Raw genomic sequence first — 24724 nt, 5'->3', positions numbered from 1 at the left:
GTACTATGTGATTATTTCCTGTGGACCACTGTCAACTGTTTCCTGTAGCGAAATCCTTAACGTGAAGCCAGGCAGGTTTTAGTTGAATGTGGTAGCACATGCCTGCAATTTCAGCTACGTGAGAGGCAGAAGCAGGAGGATCTTGAGTTCAGGGCTGACCCAGATAGTTTGCAAGATTCTATGTCCGAAACAAAACACAAGGGCTAAAGACAGCTCCAGCGGCAGAGTGGCTCCTAGCAAGAGTGGCAGTTTCACCGTCCGTGTGGGAACGAGCAGGCGAATCGATGAGCTGGGCAGCTTCCATCCACAGCATTTTCCGTAAGAGCCTTACCTCACTCACAGAAGCAACCTGGCTACCAAGTGAGGAAATGCACCCCATTTGCCAAAGGGCTCTTCGCCCCACTGTGCAGCCAGCACCTGCCACCCTTCCCCGGACCCTGGCTGCACCCCAGCCACCCCTGCACCAGCCCTGCTTGGCCTCTCATACCCGGCCGCACACCTGCAGCACACCTAGCTCCTTTGCTTTAGTTGGCCCCCAAAAGGGAATTTGCCAGGGGAGGTTCTGGCCAGACCCATGTGCTTCCCTGAAAGCCTATCCGGCGAGCTGCAGGCTGGCAGGGTGGACGGAAACATGGAACAAATTGCCAGGGCAGCTCCCTCGGGGCCGAGACAATGGGTCTGGGGAAAGGCTTTTCCTCATGGGCCCATGGCCAGGGTCACAAGGAAGCAATTTCCCCTTCTCGAAGGGAAAGGCAGCAACCAGCCAGCCAGCAGGGAGATTTATGGAGATATAATGTGACCTCTTTATTGCCCTGAACGCTAGGGAAGTGGTTCAGGGGAGATTTACGCCTTTCAAGCCAGGGAGGGAGCAGGGGTGTAGAAATTGATCCACAGGGAGGGTTCCCCTCTAGGGCTTTCCCTCCGATTACTTAATCAATCAGGGTTAAGCTCCCATCGCCAGCTTTTCTCCTCTTCTGCTAATCCACCCCCTAACTCTGCAGCCTCACAGGGTTTAAGGCAAGCTCAGGCTCGGGAGGCGGCCCTCCTGGCAGCGGACTCTGTGCTGTTCACAGCTCACCTGTCTCTGCCTGGAAACTTCTTTGTGAAAGACAGTGCCACACTAGATGACTGTGGTTCTCCCTGGTTTGAAAATTATCTGCATTATTATCAGAGCAAAGTTAAATCTACCCACAGCTCTTGCACCAGTGATCTTCAACATCACTCAGTTTAATTTTTTTAAGTTGTAAGGAGCTTTTCTTTTTTCTTTTTTTTTTTTTTTTGCTGGTCATGGGGCCTGAACTCTGGGTCTGGGTGCTGTCCCTCAGCTCTTCAGCTCAAGGCTAGCACTCTACTACTGGAGCCACAGCACCACTTCTGGCTTTTTCTGTTTATGTGGTGCTGAGGAATCGAACCCAGGGCCTCATGCTTGCAAGGCATGCACTCTACTGCTGAGCTACCTTCCCAGCCCCAGGAGCTTTTTTTAAAAGCTAGTTTTATCTGACAAGTCTACCCTAAAAGACAGGCTTGCAGCTAACTGGTAAAAAGATACCCAGTCTACCCATATCCACATGCACACAGCCTCGAAGATGGTCCTCCAGTCCCTAGAGGACGCCACAAGCAACCAAGTGTCATTCAGCTTTCTCTACCATTGAGGAATGGCTCACCCATTGTGTCAATATCAGAAAGTACACGTCTCAGACCTCAAGGCAAGGACTGTAGGAATCAAGTCCAGAAGTAAACAGAGATGAAAATGCTCCCTGCTATTTTACCTCTCTTGGTCTGTTCTCCACAACTTGAACGTGAAGTACTTAAGCCTATAATCCCAGCTTTGGGGGGCAGAAATCAGGAGGATAAAGATCCAAGGCTCATCTCAACAAAAAATTACCAAGCTACAATCACAACTAACAAGCAGAGCAGGGCAGTCGCGCCTGCTGTCCCAGCTATGTGGAAGGAATACATAGGAGGATCACATTCCAAGGTGGGTCCCAGGCAAAAGCACAAGACCCTATCCGAAAAAATAAAGCAAAAAAGGACTGGGGGTGTGGCTCAAATACTAGAGGTGGTCCTGCTTCGCAAATACCAGGCCTCAGCAATGAAGCCTTTGGCAAAGTTAGTGTCTAACTTCCTACTACAGTCCATTCTTCCTTGGCAACCCACCATGCCAACCTTCTATTGTCTGTGATTATTTCTGAGTTCTAATCACGTGGACCTACTTTACCTGTAAAGATTTAGTTTTCCATCACTTTTACACACGTGTTTCCTGATTGTGAGAGACTGAATATGTCTGTGTCCCATCCATGCCTGCCCTACCTTTTACATCCTAACCCCCAGCATGGTGGCACTGGGGCTGGAACATCACCAAGGGCAAACTAGGATGAGGCCTTCACCAGACTCTGGACATGCCAGGCCTTGATCTTGGACTTCCTAGATTCAGTAACTGTGAGAAATAAGGATGTGTTGTTAAGACATACAATCTATAGTATAATATTCTTTTTTTTTTTTTTTTTTTGGGTCCGGTCATGGGTCCTGAACTCTGGGCCTGGGCGCTGTCCCTCAGCTCTTCAGCTCAAGGCTAGCACTCTACCACTTGAGCCACAGTGTCACTTCCGGCTTTTTTCTTTCTTATGTGGTGCTGAGGAATCGAACCCAGGGCCTCAGGCATGCAAGGCAAGCGCTCTACCACTCAGCCACCTTCCCAGCACCATAGTATAATATTCTTTTATAGCAATTAAACTAAGATAGTCACTGGTGTGTACTCCAGTTGCATTCAGTTTTTGTAATTATCTGTTTATGCTGGAGAAGAGTTCTCCAAGGATGTCCTAGATTTGGTACAGCCTTGTTCAAAAGCACATACACAGCACACACTCTGTTGCTGATTTATGTTGTAACACATCCCCTACATATCAATGTTACAGCAATAAGGATTTCTTTATCTGATTTCCACAGCAGTTACTGCAATTCTGATATATGTATGTGTTTCATTCTGGGATTTGGGTTGTATGTGAACATCTTGGCAGGAGACAAAGTCAAAGTCATGGTGGAAGCATGTAGTAGCTACTCAGGCCTCTGCCTGGAGGTCGCAGGGTGACTTCAAGTCACGTCATTGAACTAAGAAGCGCCCTATGTCCTCAGGGCAGGGATATGGTCTCTCCAGGGAGCAGAAGGAGGAGTGTAAAGCAACCTTGATGAGGTACCACATATGTAACTTTCTGCAGCTTCGTTTCTTCATGGAAATATCGCTCTTTAGAACTTTTTCCACGTCTGCACAGATCTATTTCGATCTTTTAAGAGGATTTATTAGTTTTACAAGGTAAAGGAACAACGTTTACATTGCACTCCATAATTCCCACAGTTGTTTAGCCATACTTGCTAACTAAAAGAATCCAGTGCGAATGCCAGTCTTTTTATGCCCCGGGTTCCCCGGCCCCAGTGCCTTTGGCTGTGTTCCAGGAGGTCATTTTTCACCTCTCCACACAACTGTGTGGCAGTGACCAGGCTGTGTCTGTTTCTGCGCCAGCACCTCTTTAGTTTGTTTTGATTTCTGATAAGGCAAGTTCCCTTTTCTTAAGTCTTCTTTTTAAAACTTATCTTGGCTATTCTTGTACAGTAACATTTCCACGTAAATTCTATAATCAAGTTGACAAGTTGCACTTAAGAAATTCTGTTGGGATGTTTCCTTGGCCTGCATTAAATTTATAGATTTGTTTGGGAAATGTTGGAATAAAGAACAAAGAATAAAGAATTCCAGTCCCAGAATATAACCTTTTTCCCCCCATTCTTTGGTTCCCTTTTTTTTTCCTTCTTCAGGAAAGATTTGATTTTGTCGTTGTTTTGTTTTTTGGTGCTGATACTGAGCCTTGAACTCAGCACCTGGCGCTGTCCCTTAGCTTTTTCACTCAAGGCTGGTGCTCTACCGCTTGAGCCACAGCCCCACTTCTGGCTTCTTACTGGTTCTTTGGAGATAGAAGTCTCATTAAGTTTCCTGCGGAGGTTGGCTCCAAACCTGGGTTCTCAGAGCTTGGTCCCCTGTCTAGCTAGGATTATAGGTGTGAGCACCAGTCCCTGGGAGAAATGGTTTATACTTTCGCCATAAAGATCTGACATATTTGCTTACTGAATTAACCATCTTTCACTTGCAAATAATATAAATGCTACTAAATTTTTTCTAACCTCATTTTTTGTGTTTATTTTAGTGGTTCTAGGGGTTTGAACTCAGGATCTTGAGCTTGCTAGGCAAGTGCTCCACCACACACACACACACACACACACACACACACACACACACACACACACACACACACACACACACACACACACACACACACACACACACACACACACACACACACACACACACACACACACACACCCCTTTATTTTATCAACAGGGGAATTTGCTCCCAGCTAGAAATCTGAGAAATACAGTCTTTCCCCTAACCTGGCCCGAATGCTATTCCATTTGGTAGTAATTCCAAGCTGGGGATGTGAGCTGGGATCTAGAGAATATTTGCTTTATTTGGAAAGGTGTCTTGGCTTGTTTGGGTGATCTTCCAGGAGAGAGGGAAGGCACCCCTTTCCTCCGCCATCTTTCCCCAGAAACCCATGGCTCCTCAGCCCATAACACTCAGCCGCCTCCCATTCGTCCCTGGCTCTCCTCAGCGGCCTTCTGGGCCCAGGAGGGCTGGCCCAGGGCTTCCACAGCTCTTGGCAGGCTTTCTGCCGCTTCTATTTGGAATTACCTTTGGAATATCACTTCGCTTACAGTAGCATCTCATTCTGTCTAGCAAACGATAGTGATCATGCATTGTGTTCTTTAAAGTGGATCTCCATCTTTTCTCCTTTAGGTGACTCTAGCCTTAGAACTCTTTAACTCAACAAACATTTACAAAACAAATATAAAGCAAATGGAGCGAAGTTTCTCCATGATCCTGGGGCGATAGAGAGCTGGAGCTCAGCCCGGCTGCTGACAGGCACAGAGGCGGACTGGTAGCCATGAACAGTCCAGTGATGCCAGGCCTCCCTCAGCCCAGCCTTTCCCTTTCACTTCCTCGGCCCTCCCCCAGGGAAACTGGGAAAGAAAGGCCCCAGGCCACAGAGAACCACCCACGCCTTATCTGTAAAATTTGCATTCCAAATGAGGAAAAGATAAAATCGTTGCATTTGTTTTTTTAAAGTCACTTCACATTTTAATGGAATTATAAAGCATAATAAATATGCAGATTAAAATCTGGCTAGTTGCTTGGGTTAACTGGGTAGAGAACCACCCCTTGTCACCCACCACTTGGGACAGCTTTCTCATTAGTGACACAAAGCAGGCCACCTGACACAGCCCAGTGGCATGGCCATTCATACTACTCTACTAAATGTTTTCATCCTACAAGACCAAAACTCTGCACCCAACAATCTCCATCTTCCCTCCTTCTGTGAATTTGACTTCTCTCCATTCTCCTGTCAGAGGAGGTGGTATAACACTGCTTCTTTTTGTGACGAATCTATTTCTCGTTATATAATGTCCTCAAGGCCTTGCCCGTGCTGAAGCATGTCGGAGCTTCTTTTCCCCTTTTACGTCTGAGACTGGCACCTGACACTGTCATTCATTAGCTGGTGCTCTACCAACTGAGCCACGCCTCCAACCCAGAATTTCTTTTTTTAAGGCTGAATAATACTCTGCTGAGTGAATATACCATATCTATTTATCTGTCACTTATGGATGGACAGTTGAGCTTCCTTCCACGTCTGGGTTATTGTATTCATCTCTCTCCTCAATCAATAAACATTACTGCTAAATCAATCTATCAAAGCCTGTCCACCGCAGCATGGAGGAGGCTGAGGCAGAAGGATCATGAATTCAAGACTGGCCCGGGCTGTGTAATAACTCAATGTCTCAAAACATAGGAGCTAAATGACATCAGCCAAATCTTTGTTTTGTTTTATTTTGTTTTTGTTTTTGTTTTTTGTAGGTCATGGGGCTTGAACTCTGGGCTTGGGCGCTGTCTTCAGCTCTTCAGCTCAAGGTGAGTGCTCTACCACCTGAGCCACAGCACCACTTCTGGTTTTCTGAGTGGTTTATTGGAGATAAGAGTCTCACAGACTTTCCTGCCAGGGCTGGCTTTGAACCCCAATCCTCAGATCTTAGCCTCCTGAGTAGCTAGGATTACAGGTGTGAGCCAGGGGGGACCGGCCATCAGTCAAATCTCGACCGCAGTGGTCCCCACCAGCCTCAGCCCTTTGGTGGCCTTGGCCAGGTCCTGTATCCGGTGTCTTCACCGGCTGCAGTCAGTGCAATTCCTCCCACAGGACAGTGGCCAGGAATGAAGTGAACAACGCAAGCAGAGAAGAAGGAGCCCAGGAAGGGCTCCGCGTCCTGGCCACCCTCCAGTGTCCTCGAGACCTGCGGGCTCTGGCTCTGCCCCCTGCTGGCCTGCAGCCCTCAGCAGCCCCCCCTTTGACCAGCACAGGCCCTTCTCAGTCTCCCACATCTCATACTCACTTCCTGTTTCTGGCACAGTCTTACAACATGCCCAGCAGTCTTGCTCCACCTGACGCTCACAGACAGATGTCAAGGCTGGAAAAGCGCGCTGAGGTGCTGGAGCCAATTCCTTTATTTTTACCAAGAACACAAACCAAGGGCAACCTGTACACATCCTCTAGCACGGTCAACAAGTTCCCAGCATGCTAGAGTAGGGACAGAAGCACCCAATACTTGGGCCCTGATTCCATAGAAGGTATACCCTGGGCACCACACAATTAACCAGGGACTCCTCCTGGCATCCTCTACATGCACTATGAAGCCGGTGTCCCGTGGCCAGGTGCACAGGCAGCAGACAGTGCAAACGTTTCATTGAACAAGGTTAGCCCTGTGCGAACACCACCAGCGCTGCTCGGCTTCCCTTGGGTGGGGGGTGTCTCAGACGTCCCCAGGGACGCCAGGGATGGGTCACAGGCAGAACTCGCACTCTCTCCCTGCTCCCCCTGCCACTCTGCTTTCTTCTGGGTCAGTTCTAGAGACAAACAACTGGTCCCAACTTTCTTGGAAGGATGGAAGAGAGACAAATCTCACTCTTTCCACATCTATAACCCCGACTAGCTTCCTCTTCTGTCAGTGTGCCCTTCGGAGGAAGGACTGACCCCACCTGAGGGCTGCGGCTAAGCACAGTCACTAAGCCACCATCTCCTAGTGGACCCCAAGATACTCTGTTGTAAGTAACCACTCTTCTACTGATGTAGTCCAAGCTGGCCTTGAATTCGACGTCTTCCTGTCTCAGCCTCCCAAGTGCTGAACCAAAGGTCTGGTCCCAAAACTAACACGTTCACGTGAGTGGCCAGTGGGCCATGTGGCAGCACATACCAAGCACTATGCTTTAGGCACACTATTTCAGCAACCTCATGAACTTGCTTCTGTTGTTGTGTGTCTTGTACTGAGGGCCTGAGGTCACTTGGCTTTTCCACTCAAGGCTAATGCTCTACCACTTGAACCATAGCTCCATTTCTAGATTTTTGCTGGCTAATTTGAGATAAGAGTCTCATAGACTTTTCTGTCTGGGCTGGCTTTGAACCAAGATCCTCAGATCCCAGCCTTCAGAGTAGTTAGAATTATAGACATGAGCTACCAGTGCTAAGCAAGTAGCTTCTTCTTGATTTTTTTCTGTGCTGGGGATGGTACCCAGAGCTTCATGCATGCCAGGCAAGGGTCCTGCATCATCCTCCAGCTCTCTACTCAAATCTATGGTATGAATACCAGGAATATTATAAAGAGTAAAGCCAAGATTTTGTTTCGGTTTTTGTTGGTCATGGGACTTGAACTCTGGGCCTGGCTCTGTCCCTCAGTTCTTCAGCTCAAGGCGAGCACTCTACCAGTTCAGCCACAGCGCCACTTTTGGTTTTCTGGTGGTTAATTGAAGATAGGAGTCTCATGGACTTTCTTGCCTGGGCTGGCTTTGAACCGCAGTCCTCAGATCTCAGCCTCCTGAGTAGCCAGGATTATAGGCATGAGCCACCGGTGCCTGGCTAAAGCAAGGATTTTAAAATCAGGTATCTGACTTTGGCCACACTGTGCCTCAGTGGTGATCCAATGAAGAGTTGAGCAGCTGAGGGCTGGGTGAGGAGTATAGGCAGAAGTGAAAAGGACAGCAGAAAGTCTGCTAGAGACAAGGCTCTCCCTCTGTGCTCACAGCCGGTTCTGGGGTCCATTTGGCCAGCTCGCTCTTCCTCCCCTTCCTGCGCTCCCTCTCCCCCTCTGCCCTGTCTGAGGAGAAAGGGTCCCCAGTATTAATGCCATTCCTGGAGATGTGTTTATACCCAGCAGGAAACTTAATATCAACATTCCCCGAAGGAAGGTGTCTTCTCACGTGGGCGAAGCACTTCAGGCAGGGAGGGATTCTCCTCCATTAGGTGCTTTAAACAGAGTCTGCCGGGGAGTCTCAGTCTGCAGAGAAACGCGAGCTGAGAGGAAGCGACCCTGATGCACAAAACTCCCTCCTGGCATCGCAAGAAGGCGCTGGCAAGGCCCCATACCGGGCCAGATCACATGAACTTGCAGAGGGCAAACTGGATGGGTGCAAACTCCAGGACTCTCTAGACCAGAGGGTAAAACCGGAGCCTGCTGCCAAGCCCAGGATGTGAAGGTCTCCAGGGAGCCCTTGAAAGCCCAGCAGGCACCATGAGGGCCTGAGGAGCAGCGTGGGGCCAGCCATGTGCCCGGCTTGGTTCACAGGGTAGCGCGCCCTTTGTGATCCTCCTCTGCCCTCCGGGCACTGCCCCCCAGCCCCCTGGGAAGGGGCGGGGCTCCTCCACTCAGAAGGCTTCAGCCTGAGGCCATGACCTGTGGACAGCCACTGCGGCCCCCCACGGGCCCTGACCACGTTGACAGGGTGCCATGGAGGTGCCAAGCTGTCTCTTACCCTCTAGCCTGCTAGGTCTGGACACCTTTGCACAATTCTTACGGCTCCCTTGTTCTGCTCCCGGGCCCGAGTCCCTCTCACTGTAAAAGCAGTCGACAAGCTCCACTCTGGCCTTCTTCTGCCATGGGGACCCCTTTTACAAATAGGCATGGCTCCCTTCCTCCCCAGGGATGTCTGGGAAGCGCCGTCATGCAGGTATGAATGTGGAACCAAGAGGGCCGGGACTTCAGGGCGAAGGCCAGGCTTTATCTCTTCCGTTAATGACACTTGTCTGGCTTTTCTAGGCAATCGTATGACGATCCCACGATGACACCCAGAAATGCTTCCAGTGTAAAGCAACTCCAAGTAGGACAAGCAGCGTGGGGCCCACGGGCTGGTCTTGAGGTGGCAGGCTGGGGACGGTAGGGAGCTGCCCACAGAGATGAGTCGGGGAGCACATGGCTTGCGGCACTCACAGCCCACAGCCTTCCTGTTCTCTTTGAACTTGAGCTTGTGGACTCTTCCCCCTTTCCTCCCAGCTCTTCCGCAGTCAGGTGACATAGAACAAATACATGGAGTGTCTGCGTCCAGTCACTAAGACACTACCAGGGCAGAAGGAAACAGTGGCACCAGAGAGTCCAGTGCCGTTGGGTTGTTCACACCCTTCACCACAAAACCTGACCTCCACACTCACCAGCCAGGCGCAAACGTCCACGCACTCCAACAACGACCAAGACCTACCTGAACCCCAGCACTCTCCAGAAACACCCCAGGACCCACTCTTCTCCACAGCAAGTGAAATTCAAAAAGGTCACCAGATCTTCAAGCTGGTCTCTGCAGCAGGGCCATTTGTCCCATCCTGTGTCCTCAGCAGGCATCGTGCCAGGCAGCAGAGGCAAATGCCACCACCAGAGGCCCTGCCCTGGGCCACGGTGGAGGCAGAAACAGGAGTGGGAGTGCAAAGCGCTCTTGTAATTGCCACAGCCTATTCAAATTTACCCAGCTCCCGTTCAAAGGTCCTCCAGACATCTCTAACCCGCAGAGGGGGAGGGTCTGAGAAGCAAGGAGGTGGGAATGGTCCAGATCACATGACCATCAGCCGTGGGCCTCAGGTCCAAGCATTCTAGCCAAGACCCTGTCCTCCTCCACCCCACAGGGAGTGTGTGCCCTGAGCAGGGGGCTCCCCAGCACCGCCTTCCACAGGGAAGCCAGCCTAGGAGCCAAAGGAGAAGAATCAAATGCAGGCGCCAGGTCTGGGCAGGTAATGTAGGACGCGCACCTGCCACCTCAACGGGGCTCTGGGAAGCATGGGGAGTGTCCTGCGCAGGCCCGCGCAGCGCTTCCATCCCCACGCTACGCTACGGATGGCTACAGGAGCCCAAGAGGAAATGCTGACGCCATCTTCACCCTGCCTAGAGGACCTGCAGATCTCCCCTTAGCCTTCCTCGGCTCCCATCTCAGTCCCTCACTCATTGCCAAGGTCCAACGACGCCCCGTGCTCCTCGCAGAGCTCCTGGCTTCACCTCTGTGCAGCGAGGGAGCTGTATACTCATGTGCCCAAGCTGGTGCCTTTGCCACACACACAGCGCCAAGACCTTCCTCGCCTGCTTCCCAAGCCGAACCGACCTTGCCGAGTCTAAAGGGGAGCCAGGCTGCGGGGGGGGGGGGGGGGGGCGGGGGAGGAAGGCCTGAGGCACAGATGCTACCATCTCTGAAACACCTGGGGCTGAAGGGGAGGAGCCTGAAGCCAAGAGCTAGACACACTCCAGGTAAGTTCAAAGGCCAGTGCCAGGAAAGGGCTGGGGTGTGGCTGAGTGGTAGCATGCCAGCTGAGCATGAGGAAGGACCTGAGTCTGATCCCCGGCCCTGCCAAAGGGGGGAAAACACAAAACAAAGGCAAGGAGCCACGGGGAACAGCACAAATGGGCTTCCGTGCACTTGCCATGGGTGGCATGTGAACGATCAATTGCAATGGCGCCGCCCAGAATGAGATCTGGGGTGTGCTCACAACTGAGAGATGTTAGGCGAGACGCCACAAAGGATATAAAATGGTGCCACCACGGTGGGAGAAGCAGAAAGGTGGGCCATCCAAACCACACAGAACCCCAGGGGATGTGGCCATCCTCGGGAGAGGTGGAAGCGGGGGCTTAGAATGTGTGCAATCGGTAGCACTGCTCGCAGCATTCGGAGGGCAGAGGCAGCTCGCGTGCCCATGGGCGGATGAGCACATGGACAAACATGGTCATCCGTTGCGGAAGGAGATGCCAGCATGTGGGTTCACCAAGGGAGCTTGAGGCCTTTGTGCCGAGGGGCACAGCCCATGACAGAGGGACATCACCATACGCTACCATGTGGGGGGGGCGGGGTGGTGTGCAGTGCTAGGGCTGGAGAGAAGGGGGCTTGAGGTAAGCAAAGCCTCCACTTCCAAGACCTCCAATACGACCAGGCCAGCTCCAAACTCTTGAGGCCTCTGTTTTCTAGCTCCCAGTTGAGAGCACAGAAAAGCGACCCCAGCATGGTCCCCAGTTGGCATTACCCTTCCCCCATGAACATTCACTCAGCCTTCAGGACCCCACAGACAAGGCCTTGCTCCAAACTTCCCCTTGTACTCCCACCCCTACCCCTGCCACCCCAGGGCAGGACTAAGTGTCTATAGGCTCCAGAAGAACCACAATTTTTCCCCTGCAACTGTTCAGATGGAACAGTAATTTTGAGCTCTTTTTGCTCAAGGCTAGCACTCTACCACTTGGAGCCACAGTGCCACTTCTGGTTTTCTGGTGCTTAACTGAAAATAAGAGTCTCTTGGAACTTTCCCAGGCTGGCTTTAAACGGAGATCCTCAGATCTTAGTCTCTAGAGTAGCTAGGATTACAGGCGTGAGCCACCTGCACCTGGCCACATTTAATTTTAATCTCCTGGCCCTGTCTGAGCTGCTGGAATTCAGAGATCATCTTGCTCAGTTTATGGACTGTCTCACAGAACAAGAAGGAAGGTTTCTTGGCCTGGTGGGTTAGGAAAGGCCAGACCTGGTACCAGTGCATACAGCAGCTTCTTCGAAGATAGAAGAGAAAACCAAGTGAGTTCATCTGATGGAAGATGTGAAGAATGCAGTTGCTGAAGAAGGCAGGTAGCCATGGAAACCAGCTTGATGACGATAGTAGGAGTGTGAATTTGCTGTCTGGGTGGGCTCATGAAGGTCAGTATCACCACCACAGCTATGGGCTTGGTGAAGATGGGCCACTCTCTCTGGGGATGCTGGATTGTGCAGTATCTCCAGTGGGCTCTCTCGGAGCAGCTTACGACGGATGTGTATGTACAGGCAGGGAGGCCTGCGCAGACTCCAGGACGTCTGCACCTTCTCGACTCTGCTGGGCTCCTGGACCCTCCTAAGCTGCAGGTGGACAGTTACAGCCAATATACTCTGCCACCGTGGTGCCCATTTAAAACTGCAGCAGGCCAGGTACATGCTCACCCACTTGAGCCATGCCCACCAGCTTGAAAATCATCTTTATACACATAAATCCCCCCTACACCATTCTTGCCTGTTCTTTTGGCCACTTCCCCAATTTTGCTTTATTTAAAATACACGCAGTCTTTGTAAGCCAGTGTGGCTCACTAATCTTAAAGTAATTATCTTTCAACCAGGCACCAGGGGTTCATGCCTGTCATCCTAGCTACTCAGGAGGCTGTGATCTGAAGATCCAGTCCAAAACCAGCCCAGGCAAGAAAGTGCATGAGACTCTTATCTCCATTAACCACCAAAAACCCGAAGTGGGGCTATGGCTCAAGTGGATGAACACCAGCCTTGATCAAAAAAACAACAACAATAAAATGTAGGGACAGTGTCCAGGCCCTGGGTTCAAGCCTCAGTACCATCACAAAGAGACGTGATTTTCGGTGCTAAGTGACATTAAACAGCAACTTTTGTGTTTTATGATTACTTAAAATTGTACACTAAGCCAGGCGCCAGTGGCTCATGCCTGTCATCCTAATTACTCAGAAGGCTGGGATCTGAGTTCAAAGCCAGCTCCAGCAGGAAAGTCCGTGAGACTCATCTCCAATAAAGCACCAGAAAACCAGGAGTGGCGCTGTGGCTCAAGTGGTAGAGTGCTAACCTTGAGCTGAAGAGCTGAGGGACAGCGCCCAGGGCCAGAATTTACAACTGACCAAAAAAAAAAAAAAAAAAAAAAAAAAAAAAAAAAACTACACACACACACACATTTATATTTTTCAAGGATTAATGCCCTTTTCTATCTGTGTATCTGAGGTTTTCATTTTGGCATATTAAACATACATTGAGTTTAATAGGATAACTAAAAGTTTACTGACACTACTTTAAATTTAAAAAAAAAAAAAAAAACTACTTCCGAAACCTAGAAAACACTTTCTTTAAAATAAGCAGCATTCCCCTGTTAACTGGGCCGTGGGAGCCACATTCTTTCTTAGGGTCAAGTCAAGTTCTCCCCACAGGCCGGGGAAGGGTTTTATTTGTTGTTTGTTTTTCTCCGCCTACTCAATTTTGAGGGGCAACTTGTATTATCTATCACCTCTCTTTACTCGGTTTGATTTATGATCTTGGAAGTCAGGTCATTCTTTCCTAGGTCGAAGAAAGAAAATTAAAAAAAAAATCCACCTAATACCTGATAAAATATCAGGAAAGGTCATGACCACCTTGACGGAGACAAGCATAGCTTCAGTCCAGTCTGATAAAGCAACCTCAACACTTTTATCAGAAGAAAATATAACTTGCCATTTCCCAGCTCAATTGATGGACTTTTAAATTTTTTTTATCTGAAACAACAAGACATCATAAGATAGGAAACGCTACAGATAAGAAAACAAATTGAGTTGTCCTAAATCAGATCGGATTGTCTGCCCTCAGTCCAAACTCCCCACACCTGCTTCAAACGGGTCAACGAGAGCCTCTTGGGTCCCCCAGGGGTTTGAAAACATTGCAAAAGTGGTGAACTTTGAGACTGGGGCGTTTATTCTGTGATTATAATTAACCTGCTCACCAGTTGCTATCGATCAGTTCTAAATGGAGGTGATAAAGTTTGACTGGATTTCTGGAAGTAGAAATAAAGATTTAAACCGGAAGAGGGGGAAGGAAGCTTAAGAAATAAGACTGAATTCTGTTTTAAGAAGCAAAAACTTAAAAGAAGGAGGAGGAGGAGAAGGAGGATGAAAAAGAGGAGGAGGAGGAGGAGGAGGAGGAGGAAGCAGCAGCAGCAGCAAAACTTGATCTGGGATTGAAGTGGTTCCCAAAGTTCATGGTTTACTAATCTTCAAAGATTCCTACCAAATCTGAGTGGCAATTTTGGATTTCTTATCCTCCAAAATAAAGTATGTGTATGGTCATTCAATATGGAGGAAAAGGACAGCCTCAACTTCCACAGGCAGGGGCCGTGTAATAATAACTGTAACCCAGGTTTACCTGCCTGGACATGCTTGCCTTTAGTGGGCAAGACAATTATTTAAAACATCAAGTCATAAATGGAGCTCCTGCAAAATGCCAAAGGCCAGAAAACCAAACTCTCTTCATTCAGATAAACTTGATTATCCAGGCCCAATTCTGACTAGAGAGTAAAAAGATAAAACCACAGCCTGCCTGCCAGAAACCAGCAAACTGCTACTCACCGGTGCTGCTCCATTCAGCTCAGAACTCACCCCTGCGCTTTCACCCAGGGTCTGTGATCCCTGCCTCAGTGGCACCTTTATTAAAATCCTAACTAGTGTTCCCTGTCTCCCTTCCTGTCTCAGCTCCTACAGCAACCACAGTGCAATCTTCAGAGACAGGCAAAGACAGAGAGAGGTAGGGTTGGCCTGAGAGCAGCCTGCAGTCTGGAGGGTGTGAGTTCTGGGGTCCTCGTCCATTCCCTGTATGCAGGAGGGAGGGACAGCAAAGCAGGCAGTCTACACAGGGCTGAAAGTCCTTCCAGGAATTCCACCACAAGCTCTGCGGGGACAGACAGGGGTGACTGCAGGAGGACACTGCAGAGCCTACGGCTGGTGGCAGGGGTCCATCAGGGGAAAAGCCAGTGGGGTGGAATTGTGAGAAGCCTGGGCTCCAGCTGCTGCTCACTGGTGGTTCAGAAGGGATTAGCACCCTGCCCTGCGTGTGACAAATGCAAACTGTGGCAGAAAGGCAGCTACAAACCTAGAGCCTGCCTTGCCCTGCATTCTAAGGCAGGGCCGCTTACTTCATCTTTCTCCATCTGTTTCCTTCTAGCAAAATAGAGATCTCCTCTTTCTCTCTTTCTTACTCTTTTCTCTTTCTTTCCTTTCTGCCAGTCATGGGGCTTGAACTCAACCTGAGCTCGGTCCTTTAGCTTTTTCCCTCAAGGCTACTGCTCTATCACTTGAACCACACCTCCACTTCCAGCTTTTTGGAGGTTAATTAGAGATAAAAGTCGCAAGGACTAGCCGGGCACTGGTGGCTCACGCCTGTAATCCTAGCTACTCAGGAGGCTGAGATCTGAGGATCGCGGTTCAAAGCCAGCCCGGGCAGGAGAGACCGTGAGACTCCTATGTCCAATAAACCACCAGAAAACCGGAAGTGGCGCTGTAGCTCAAGTGGTAGAGCGCTCGCTTTGAGCTGAAGAGCTGAGGGACAGCGCCCAGGCCCAGAGTTCAAGCCCCACGACCGACAAAAAAAAAAAAAAAAAAAAAAAGTCGCAAGGACTTTCCTGCCTGGGCTGGCTTTGAACCATGATCCTCAGATCTCAGCCTCCAGAGTAGCTAGGATGACAGGTGTGCACCACTGGCACCCGGCTAACACTCATTTCTTTTTAAGGAAAGACTTAAACATCCCTGGGGATTTCCTCACTGACCCATGACAAAGGAGCCAACATACTCCAAAGGGACACTGTACAAGGTACCCCAGCTCCCATCCCTCAAAAGTCAGTACTTTGGGGTACATTGATGTACCCAAACTATAAACTGGTCTTACATAATTAACAGGTTGAGGTTATTCCTATTACAATGGCATTCATATTATTTTCCTGTCTTTAGAAGATGACAAAGGAGCGGCTCTATAGACAGCCAATGCAGTGTCCGAGTAACATACTGGTGGATGTGTTACAGAGGCCGGGCACGGTCTATCAAAGGTCCCATTGCGTTCTTAAGGCAGCAGCTCAGGCTGCAGCCCTCCTGGGACTAAGAAGGAAACATCAGCAGGCCTTCGTCCCCTCTCATGCAAGTCGACACTGGACTTCTGCAGAGGGCTCATTTTAAATTCATACCACCCCATCATTTTCAAAGGCCAGCCTGGCCAGTCTTTCACAAGACTGTAGTAGAAGAATCACTCTGTATCCTGGAGAAAGGTAACGAGGTTAGTGGTTTTCTAGCAGGTTCTATCCCAATGTAACCTGAGGGCAAACCCACCAGGAGAGGGCTTCAACTACAGCTGGGTGGGTGTCTGTGCCCGTGAAGGGGCTCATCAGCCTGAGTAGGCACCCCGGGCAACTCCTGACTTATTTTCTCCCAGTACTGAAACAAGGAGATGGGACAGGACAGTGCCCTCAGAAAAGCAGCCTTGAACTGGGCAAAACCAAAGCCAAAGTCAGGATTTTGGTAACGATGGCGTTGATCTGCCTAGCTGAATCGTACAGCAGCTTCTGGGCCATGTACTGCTACAGAAAAAATTAAGCTCAATAAACAATGAGTTATATGTTAAAGAGTTTCCCCTGTGTATCCAGAAACACTAAATAGAATCCTTAAACTTAAATATCCAAAAGGTCTCGAGACTTTCAGGAAGCTGATTCATGAATTACATATGTCTGTTTTTAAAAAAGCTTAATTGGTGGGGGCTGGGAATGTGGCTAGAGTGCTTGCCTTGCATGCATGAAGCACTGGGTTCAATTCCTCAGCACCACATACACAGGAAAAGCTGGAAGTGGCACTGTGGCTCAAGTGGTAGAGCGCTAGCCTTGAGCAAAGAGGAGCTCAGGGACAGTGCCCAGGCCCTGAGTTCAAGCTCCAGGACTGGCAAAAAAAGAAATTATATGACAATAATTTTTTTTAAAAAAGCTTAATTAGTTTAACATACATTTTTGGAAATAAGTAATAACATCTACATTTCTATCTATTTTTAATTCAAAAGATTCTTTTTGCATTCACACAACAGCATTATTTGTAACACCAGTGGCTGTTAAGTGAGCATCTGAGGATGAATGGGTAAACGCAATGTAGTCTGCCCATACAATGGAATACTATTCAAATAACCCAAGGAACGAAGTGGGCATGTGCTATAGCGTAGATGGTCCATGAAGGCATCCTGCTGAGCACAATAATTCCACTGATCTGAGGTCCTGAGGGAGTCAAGTTCATAGGGACAGGAAGTAGAACAAGGGCAACACTCAGGACAGGGCTGGGGGCTGGTTTGTAGTAGGTAGAGTTTCCATTTTAAAAGATAAAAAGTGCTGTTATACAACAATGTGACCGTATGTAACACTACTGAGCTCTTCCTTTAATAATCCAGGTAGTAAGAATATTCAAACCAGGGTCTGGGAATGTGGCTTAGTGGTAGAGTGCTTGCCTAGCATGCATGCAGCCCTGGGTTCGATTCCACAGTATCATATAACCAGAAAAAGCCAGAAGTGGCATTGTGGCTCAAGTGGTAAGAGTGCTAGCCTTGAGCAGAAGAAGCTCGGAGACAGTGCCCAAGCCCTGAGTTCAAGCCCCAGGACGACAACAAAACAAAACAAAAATAACTATTCAAACCAAACCTAACTTCAACATTCCCATACTTCAAATATATTTTCTTATTTAGTAGACTAATAATGAAGCATATATGTGACTATAAGTAATGTTAAGATCGTTAAATTTTTTTTGAAGTTCCAAACACTTATTCTACACCCTTTTACCTGTATCCCTACCCTACCCATCATCCCACACTCCCCCCGCCCCCTGGCTATCAGCATTACACATTCCAAGTAACAATTTATATTTTAATATTTATTACATAGGTGGGCACTGATAGCTCCTGCCTCTAATCTAGCTACTAGGAGGTCTGCATCTGAGGATTCTGGTTCATGGCCAGCCTATCCAGGGAAGTCTGTGAGATTCTTATTTCCAATGAACCAGCAAAAAAGCCAGAAGTGGAAGTATGGTTCAAGTGGTAGAGCACCAGCCTTAAGCAAAACAAAACAAAACTAAGAGCACTCAGGCCCTGGCACCAGCACACACACAACCATTTGTTTACAAATTATGTAAACACAAATGTCTTGGGAAAGATACCACCCCCCTCCAGCGACCTTCATCTTTCTATGTCCACGCGACGGCTTGTGGTAGCTTTGTACCCCTTGTGTCCAAATACTTCCTGAAGGGGGACTTCCAATTTGGGTTTTAATTTCCCATTTTTGTTTTCTGATGTGAAGTATTATATGTAGCGATGATATTAATATGCAGCACGGAAGAAATTCACAGAGTTCAAATCCTGCAGCAAAGCCATCTACTTTATAATCCATCTGATTTTCCCAAAGCTGCTCTATGAAGATAGTACCAATTTACACTCCCACCTCACAGTTCAGAGGCCCTGTTTCCCTTCACCTTAGAGTGCGTTTGTTTTCTTAGTGCATTTAAGGAAGAAAAAAGAAACAGAAGTGGTGAATGACACAGAGGAAAGCGTTATTTAAAACTGCCTCATGAGCATCGCTCCAGCACGGGCGTGGAAAGTGCCTAGCAAATGTGGCCTGACCTCTTCTGGGGATACAATTGGGCAAGTGACAGGTGTCACCAGAGGCAGTGACACACCCCAGGCCACCCCAGAGCACCGGCTTTATTTAATTGCTTCTCCACTTAGCCCTGAAGACCAATTCCAACTCTGATCGACCTGCTCAGGGTGGTAACCGGAAAGTCAAACAACTGTGGTTTCCCTGAAGACTGACAAATTGTTCTCTGGCCAAGCAGGCGACTTCAGAGTTGGCCTCACAAGGTTGGTTTCCTGCACAAATGAGCTGGCTCTGAAAGCAGCTGGCTTCATCGATAAGCAGCACCCCAAAGATCCAGCAAACACTGCAGTATTTTCCCCTGACCTCCTCATAAACTCCCTGAACCCCGAGTCCCCCTCCCCACACGTAATGGGGTGACCGTGTTTCCAGGTGAAGGTTTTGACAGGACTGAGACATGCACATTGCACTGTGGGTTGCTTTCACAGAACCTGCAAATGGTTTGTGATTTTGGATGCTTTGAGAACTGCGGGATTGCTTCTTTCTCCATGATGAAAGAATTATTCCTTACTAAAATATATGTTAGCTTTTCTAGCAGTGTCTACCACCATGCTATGTCCTCCAAGGCATACTTACATATAATTTCCATTTCAGTCGCTCTTTGAGCCCTAAGCATACACTAGCGTGAATCGATACAAAAAGAAACTGATATATTTAAATAAAAGACTCCTCTTTTAAGAATGTATCTCCAGCCAACCATTGGTAGCTCACATCTGCAAACCTAGCTACATAGGAGCTGAGATCTGACGATGTGGTTTGAAGCTACCCCAGACAGGAGAGTCTCGTCTCCAATTAATCACCAAAAAGCTGGAGTTCAAGTGGTAGAGCCCTAGCCTTGAGCAAAAATGCTTAGGAACAGCCCCCAGGCCCTGAGTTCAAGCCCCAGAACTAGCAAAAACAAAAAACAGTTTATCTCCAGCCTGGTGCAGTGGCTCAAGTCTAATCCTAGCTACTTGGGAGGCGGAGATTGGGCGTTCATGGTTCAAGGCTAGCCCTAGTAAAAAGTAGTTGGGGAGGCTCTGTCTTAACTAATAGCTGGGCATAGTGGCATGTGCCTGTCATCTCAAGTGACAAAGGGAAGCACAGACTGGAGGACCGCAGCCCAGCCCAGCCCAGGCAGAGAGAGCGCTCACCTAGCAAATGCAAGGCCTTGAGTTCAATCCCCAGTTCTGCCAAAAAAAAAAAAAAAAAGGAGTACATCTCCATGAGTTCTGCGGAATGGATAGCGTCACACAGCTCAGCTCTTTAAGAGAAGACTGTTCGCATTTCATCACACACAGTTCTACAGCTGTGCCTGTGGCACAGCTTGCAGGGCAGATGTAAGTTCTTGGATGTCCAGCTTATCAGAAAAACAACCCCAAGAGCACGAACTGCATCTACCAGCAAGTACAGCCATGCACTCCACCATTCTTCTTAGTACCTGCTTCCCTAGAGCAGCGTGGGAGGCCACAGACCTTCAGAGTCCATCTTTTTCCAGTGGCTTCCCCAAGGACCCGCTCCCTGCCATCCTGCCCACTCTTTTTGTTGTTGTTGTTGTTGCTGTTTTTTTGTGTGGCTTGTTTGTTTGTTTGTTGAGAAAGCATCTTGCTCTGTAGCTCGGGGTGGTCTGGAATTCACTATACAGCCCAGACTGGCCTCAACCACAATCTTCCTGCCTTGGCATCCAAAATGCTGGGATTACTGAATGTAGCACCACACCCTGCTCTGCTTTGCCTCTTAAAGGACTCCGCAGGCACTCTGTGTGGTTTGACCAGGGCAGGACAGAGTCCTGGGGCAATTACCTCCTAGATTTCTACTCAAATATTTGTTAAGTGTCCAGCATGTGCCAGGCACTTAAATCTGAGTAAGATTCTGCACCTGCCCTCAGTAAGGGCACAGAAGTCCATTAATGAGCCTAATTAATGGCTTCTACAATTGTTTCAGGGTTGCAGGTCTTATTGAACTTGGAATGAATTAAAGGGCACATACATTATTATAGTTAGGACAAAATCATTTCCAACCTAAGCATAGAGCCCTGCCCTTGTTGGCTTTTACCACTTTGATTTTTGCTTGTTTCCAGTATAAGAACTCTGGCAATATGTTCACTCTGCCTACTAAACAAGATAATACCTCATAGAAAAACAAAGGTGTTCTCTTACTTCACCTCACTGAAGATGAGTTAAGGCTGAACAGTCTGCGTTTTTACCTACTATGGAAAAGACAGTCTGAGTTCCATTATTTCATGGAGTATACACTGTATGGAGTAGATGCCAGCTTATCTTTCTTTTCTCTTCTTTATTCGTAGGTCACTTCCCTGACAAACCACCCTTCAAGACCCTAAGTAAATGTCACACTCTGGTGAAGAACTTGCAGCGCTCAGATAGAAGAACCTGCTTTGCTTTCTCTCCTTTCCTCTCAGCTCATTGCCCCTACAACAATGATACTGCATTTGCTCATTTTCAGTTCTACTTGGGGAGAACAGGAGCCCCACTTACTGGGGACAGTTGTCACTGAAAGGCCTAAGTCCTGCCAGAAAAGTAGTTCACTATACAGGACAGGGATGACATCAGCGAAGTCACATCATTATGAAGAGCCAACACCAAACCATCTTCCTGAATATCTGATTTCAGACAACACTCAAAGAACTTCCTATCCCGTTTTACAGGGAAAGAGGCTCCATGGAGAGGTGTAAGCCATATGTTCCAGGGGTGGCAGTAACTCCCCAGAGGGGCCAGGCCTCTGTGAAGATTCTGGAACTGGTTCTCTTAGTGTGCTGTCCTAGGTCTCACTGAAGAACCCAAACCCGTGTCTGTGCAGCTCTTTAACGCCTGTGTGTGGAAGCCAGCAGAGCTGAAGACCTGAGTGCCCGGCCCGGGGTGGGCGGGGTGCGGCAGGAGGGAAAAACCTCGGCTTCGAGGATCCCAGAGATGCTAGCCCTGGGTTGACACTGGGATTTGGGGACGTTACTAAGTTCAGCACCCACTGAGAACTCTGAATGCCTGCCTTGTGCCCACACCCTGTCCCTCACTGGGCTCTTACAGTCAGAGATCTGAAAGTCTCCTCCATCTTCCATTTGGAACTTCTCTCTCTGTCTCCCTGTCTCTGTCTGTCTGTCTGTCTCTCAACCCGACACCAAATTCTCAGCACGCGATTGTAAGCGCTACAAAGCACGCGTCCAGAGCCCCAATGTAAAAGCAGAATGGAGACCCTTCCTTCTTCACTCGTCTCGCTTCGTTTCGTTTTCGGTGTTTTGTGGCAGTCTGGCTGCGTCGCCCGCTCGCGTCCTCCACCCTCTGCCTCCCAGGCAGGGCAGGCCTGCTGTCCCGCCCCCGGGCCGAAGCTTCCCGGGCGAGTTCTGAGCAAGACCGAGGCCGGGGCCGTGGGAGCCACGAACCCCGCACCTGCGCCGCGGCCGCTCCGCTCCCCCGGGGTACGGACGTGGCGGGATCCCCGCGGGGACCTTCCCAGGCCACGCAGGACCGATGGGGAGGGGCACCCCCGCCCCCCGCCCCGAGCGCATCGCCCGACGGTCATTTCTGTCCCCAGCCCCGGGCCGTGATGAAGAACCAGGCCCGGGTCGGCGCCCCCAGGCCCGCCGGCCGCAGCCGTCCGGGCGCCTCCAAGGCTGGTCCTCTTGTTTCCGGCGTGACCTCCCTCCTCCAGGAGGGTCATCGGCCCTCGGGGGCCGCCCCAACGGCGCTGCCACCTGGCGCTCGGTCCCGTCCCCGCAGCCGGGGTCCGCGAGGCCAGGGGCGCCCGAGCCCCAGCGATGCCCGGTGGCCAGGCTCCGGGAACGGGGAGCTGGGACCCCCCCCCCCCGCCCCGCGCTGCTCCATTCGGCCTCTCTCGGAGCCTCGACGGCTCCCAGCACCCACGCGTCCCCGCGCGCCCACAGCGCCCCCGTACTCACCGAGGTTGGGGTGTCGGGCGGGGGTGGCCCGGCCGGGCAGGCTGTGCAGGACCGGGCTGTCGAAGGGCCCGGCGGAGGCGGCGGCGGCCGCGGCCCAGGAGGCGCCCACGTCGGCCATGTAGGCCGGGTAGGGGCTGGAGTAGGAGCCCGCGAAGCCCGCGCGCCCGTACTGCTCGCGGCCCGCCAGCCCCGCGCCCGCCGCCCCGCCGCCCCCTCCGCCATAGGCCGCGGCTTCCCGGGCGGCGGCGGCGGCGGCGGCAGCGGCCGCCAGGGACCCGGGGGTCCCCGGGAAGGAGAAGCGCGGCGACACCGGCGGCGGCGTGTAGGCCGCGCCCTCGGCGCCCGCCTGGCTCCAGCCGGGGCTGCCCTGCTGGGCCCCGGGCCCCGCGCCCGACGGGGCGGCCCCGGAGCCGCCCCCCGCCGCGGCCCCCGCCGCGCCGCCGCCGCCCGGCAGGTAAGACAGGCCCAGCACGGAGGAGGGCACCCGCGGCGTGGGCACGTAGACCGGCGAGGACGCTGCGCCCGCGCCCGGCATGAAGGCGCCCGCGCCGCCCGCTTCGTAGGCCCCGGGCGGGGGGCCGTGGTTGGCGGCCATGGCCAGGCTCTGGTACATGGCCCTGGCGAGCCCTCGCGGGGCGAGAGGCCACGCGGGGCGAGGGGACCGGAGAGCAGGGCCGCGCGCCCCCAGACAACACGAAAGCCGACCAGGGCGACAAAACAGAAGACAATCAAGGCGCCTGCCGCTCTCGCCTGGAGTCCTGGCTGCTCAGGAGGCCGGGGTCCGAGGGGCGCAGTTCGAAGCCAGCCCGGGCAGGAAAGTCCGCGGGCCTCTTATCTTCACAGACCAGGGGGAGCAAAGGCAGAGGTGGAGGAGTGGCTGGAAAGCGCCAGCCTGGGCGAGGAAGCCGGGGGACGGCAGCGCCCAGGCCCCGAGGTCGCCAAGCCCCGACGGGCACCAAAAAGAAGAAAAGTCACTCAAAAAGCCAGGCGCGGGCGGGCGGGCGCGGGCCCGGCGCGCAGGCCGACGCCGAGAGGCCCCCCGACCTCCGTCGGGTGGTTTGCCGGGGAAGCTGCAGACGCTGTCCGCCCAGCCCGCGGCCGGGGGTTCCCGGGTTCCCGGCGCCCGCAGCTGCAGACGCGGTGGGGCGCGGGCGTGGGTTGCGGCCGCGGGCCTCCGCGTCACTCGCCGCCGACTGCCCCGCGAAGGCCAGGCGGGCTGACCCTCACATGCGCCGCAGTCCTGGAGAGACAAAAAAAGGAGAGAGGAGGTCACCGCCAAGCTTTCGAACCCCGGTCGAGCCCGGTGCACGACCACCCCCCCCAGCGCCCGGCGGGGGAGGCCTTTGCGTTCTAGGACACGTTGGGGTTGTCGGGAAGGGCTTTAATTGTCTTTTCTTTTTCTCCTTCTCCCTTCAAGCACATTTCTTCTGCTGCAGGGTTCTGTGGGAACCGGGGTTTCGATTTCTCAAGAATGGGACGCGTGGAGTCCTGTCTTTCCCGCCGCGTCTCCCCAGCCTTCCCGACCGAGAGGGGGAGGGGAGGCGGGAGACCGTGACAAACTTTATAAAAACCAGCAACCTAAGAAAGTTTTGTTTGTAATCCTTAAAAAAAAAAACCACTCGAGGTAGAGTCTAAATGTTTATAAATGGGCAAGTGTCTGCTCAGCCTCGTAAGGGGTCGGGAAGCCTCTTCATCATACACGCGGTGTCAAATGGACAAGCTACAAGTTTCTCCAAGAGCTACATTTTAGACATTTTGCAGATGGGGACTGGGGGGGGGGGCGGGAAGGAGGGGGAGCAGGAGGAGGAGGAGGAGAAGAAGGAGAAGAAGGAGGAATAGGAATGTACAAGGTCACTTTATAGACAACTGAATGAACGACTCTTAAGTCGCAGAACCTTTCTTTTCTCTTCCTTTTCTCCTGTGGAGTCACAGGTCCACCTAAAAGTAAGGAGACTGCTTGTGGGGAAGGAGTTTCTAGAATTTGCTTGTATGCTCCCTAGCTTCCTATGTTAGGGTATGACCAGGGACTTTTAATTATAATAATATCTTCACTTTCTAACATACCTGTGTGTCATCAGTCTCCATAAAGTAAAAGTATCAGTCCATATTTTACAAAAAAAAAAAAAAGGGGAGGGGGAATTAAAGCATGTAAATTTGAAACCTGTCAAGGGGGGGATCTTAGGTGGTTCATGACACCCACATTTTCCCTTAGAAGAGGCGGGACATCTG

General features: G+C 50.9%; 1 protein-coding gene across 2 annotated transcripts in view; it reads right to left on the bottom strand.

The window, feature by feature from the left end:
- Gata4 (GATA binding protein 4) overlaps positions 1 to 23208 on the bottom strand; it is a 37941-nt gene extending 14733 nt beyond the window's left edge. For both annotated transcript variants that reach the window (XM_070016803.1, XM_070016804.1), the window contains exon 1: positions 22496 to 23208. In XM_070016803.1, the coding sequence (XP_069872904.1) occupies positions 22496 to 23108 (613 nt within the window). In that variant the 5' untranslated portion in view covers positions 23109 to 23208. The remainder of the gene's footprint in view (positions 1 to 22495) is intronic.
- Between the last annotated feature and the right edge of the window lie 1516 nt (positions 23209 to 24724).

The sequence above is a fragment of the Dipodomys merriami genome, unplaced genomic scaffold, assembly GCF_024711535.1.
Source record: "Dipodomys merriami isolate MVZ:Mamm:240054 unplaced genomic scaffold, mDipMer1.0.p SCAF_12, whole genome shotgun sequence".
NCBI lineage: Eukaryota > Metazoa > Chordata > Mammalia > Rodentia > Heteromyidae > Dipodomys > Dipodomys merriami.
This window is presented reverse-complemented; position numbering and strand designations above follow the sequence as displayed.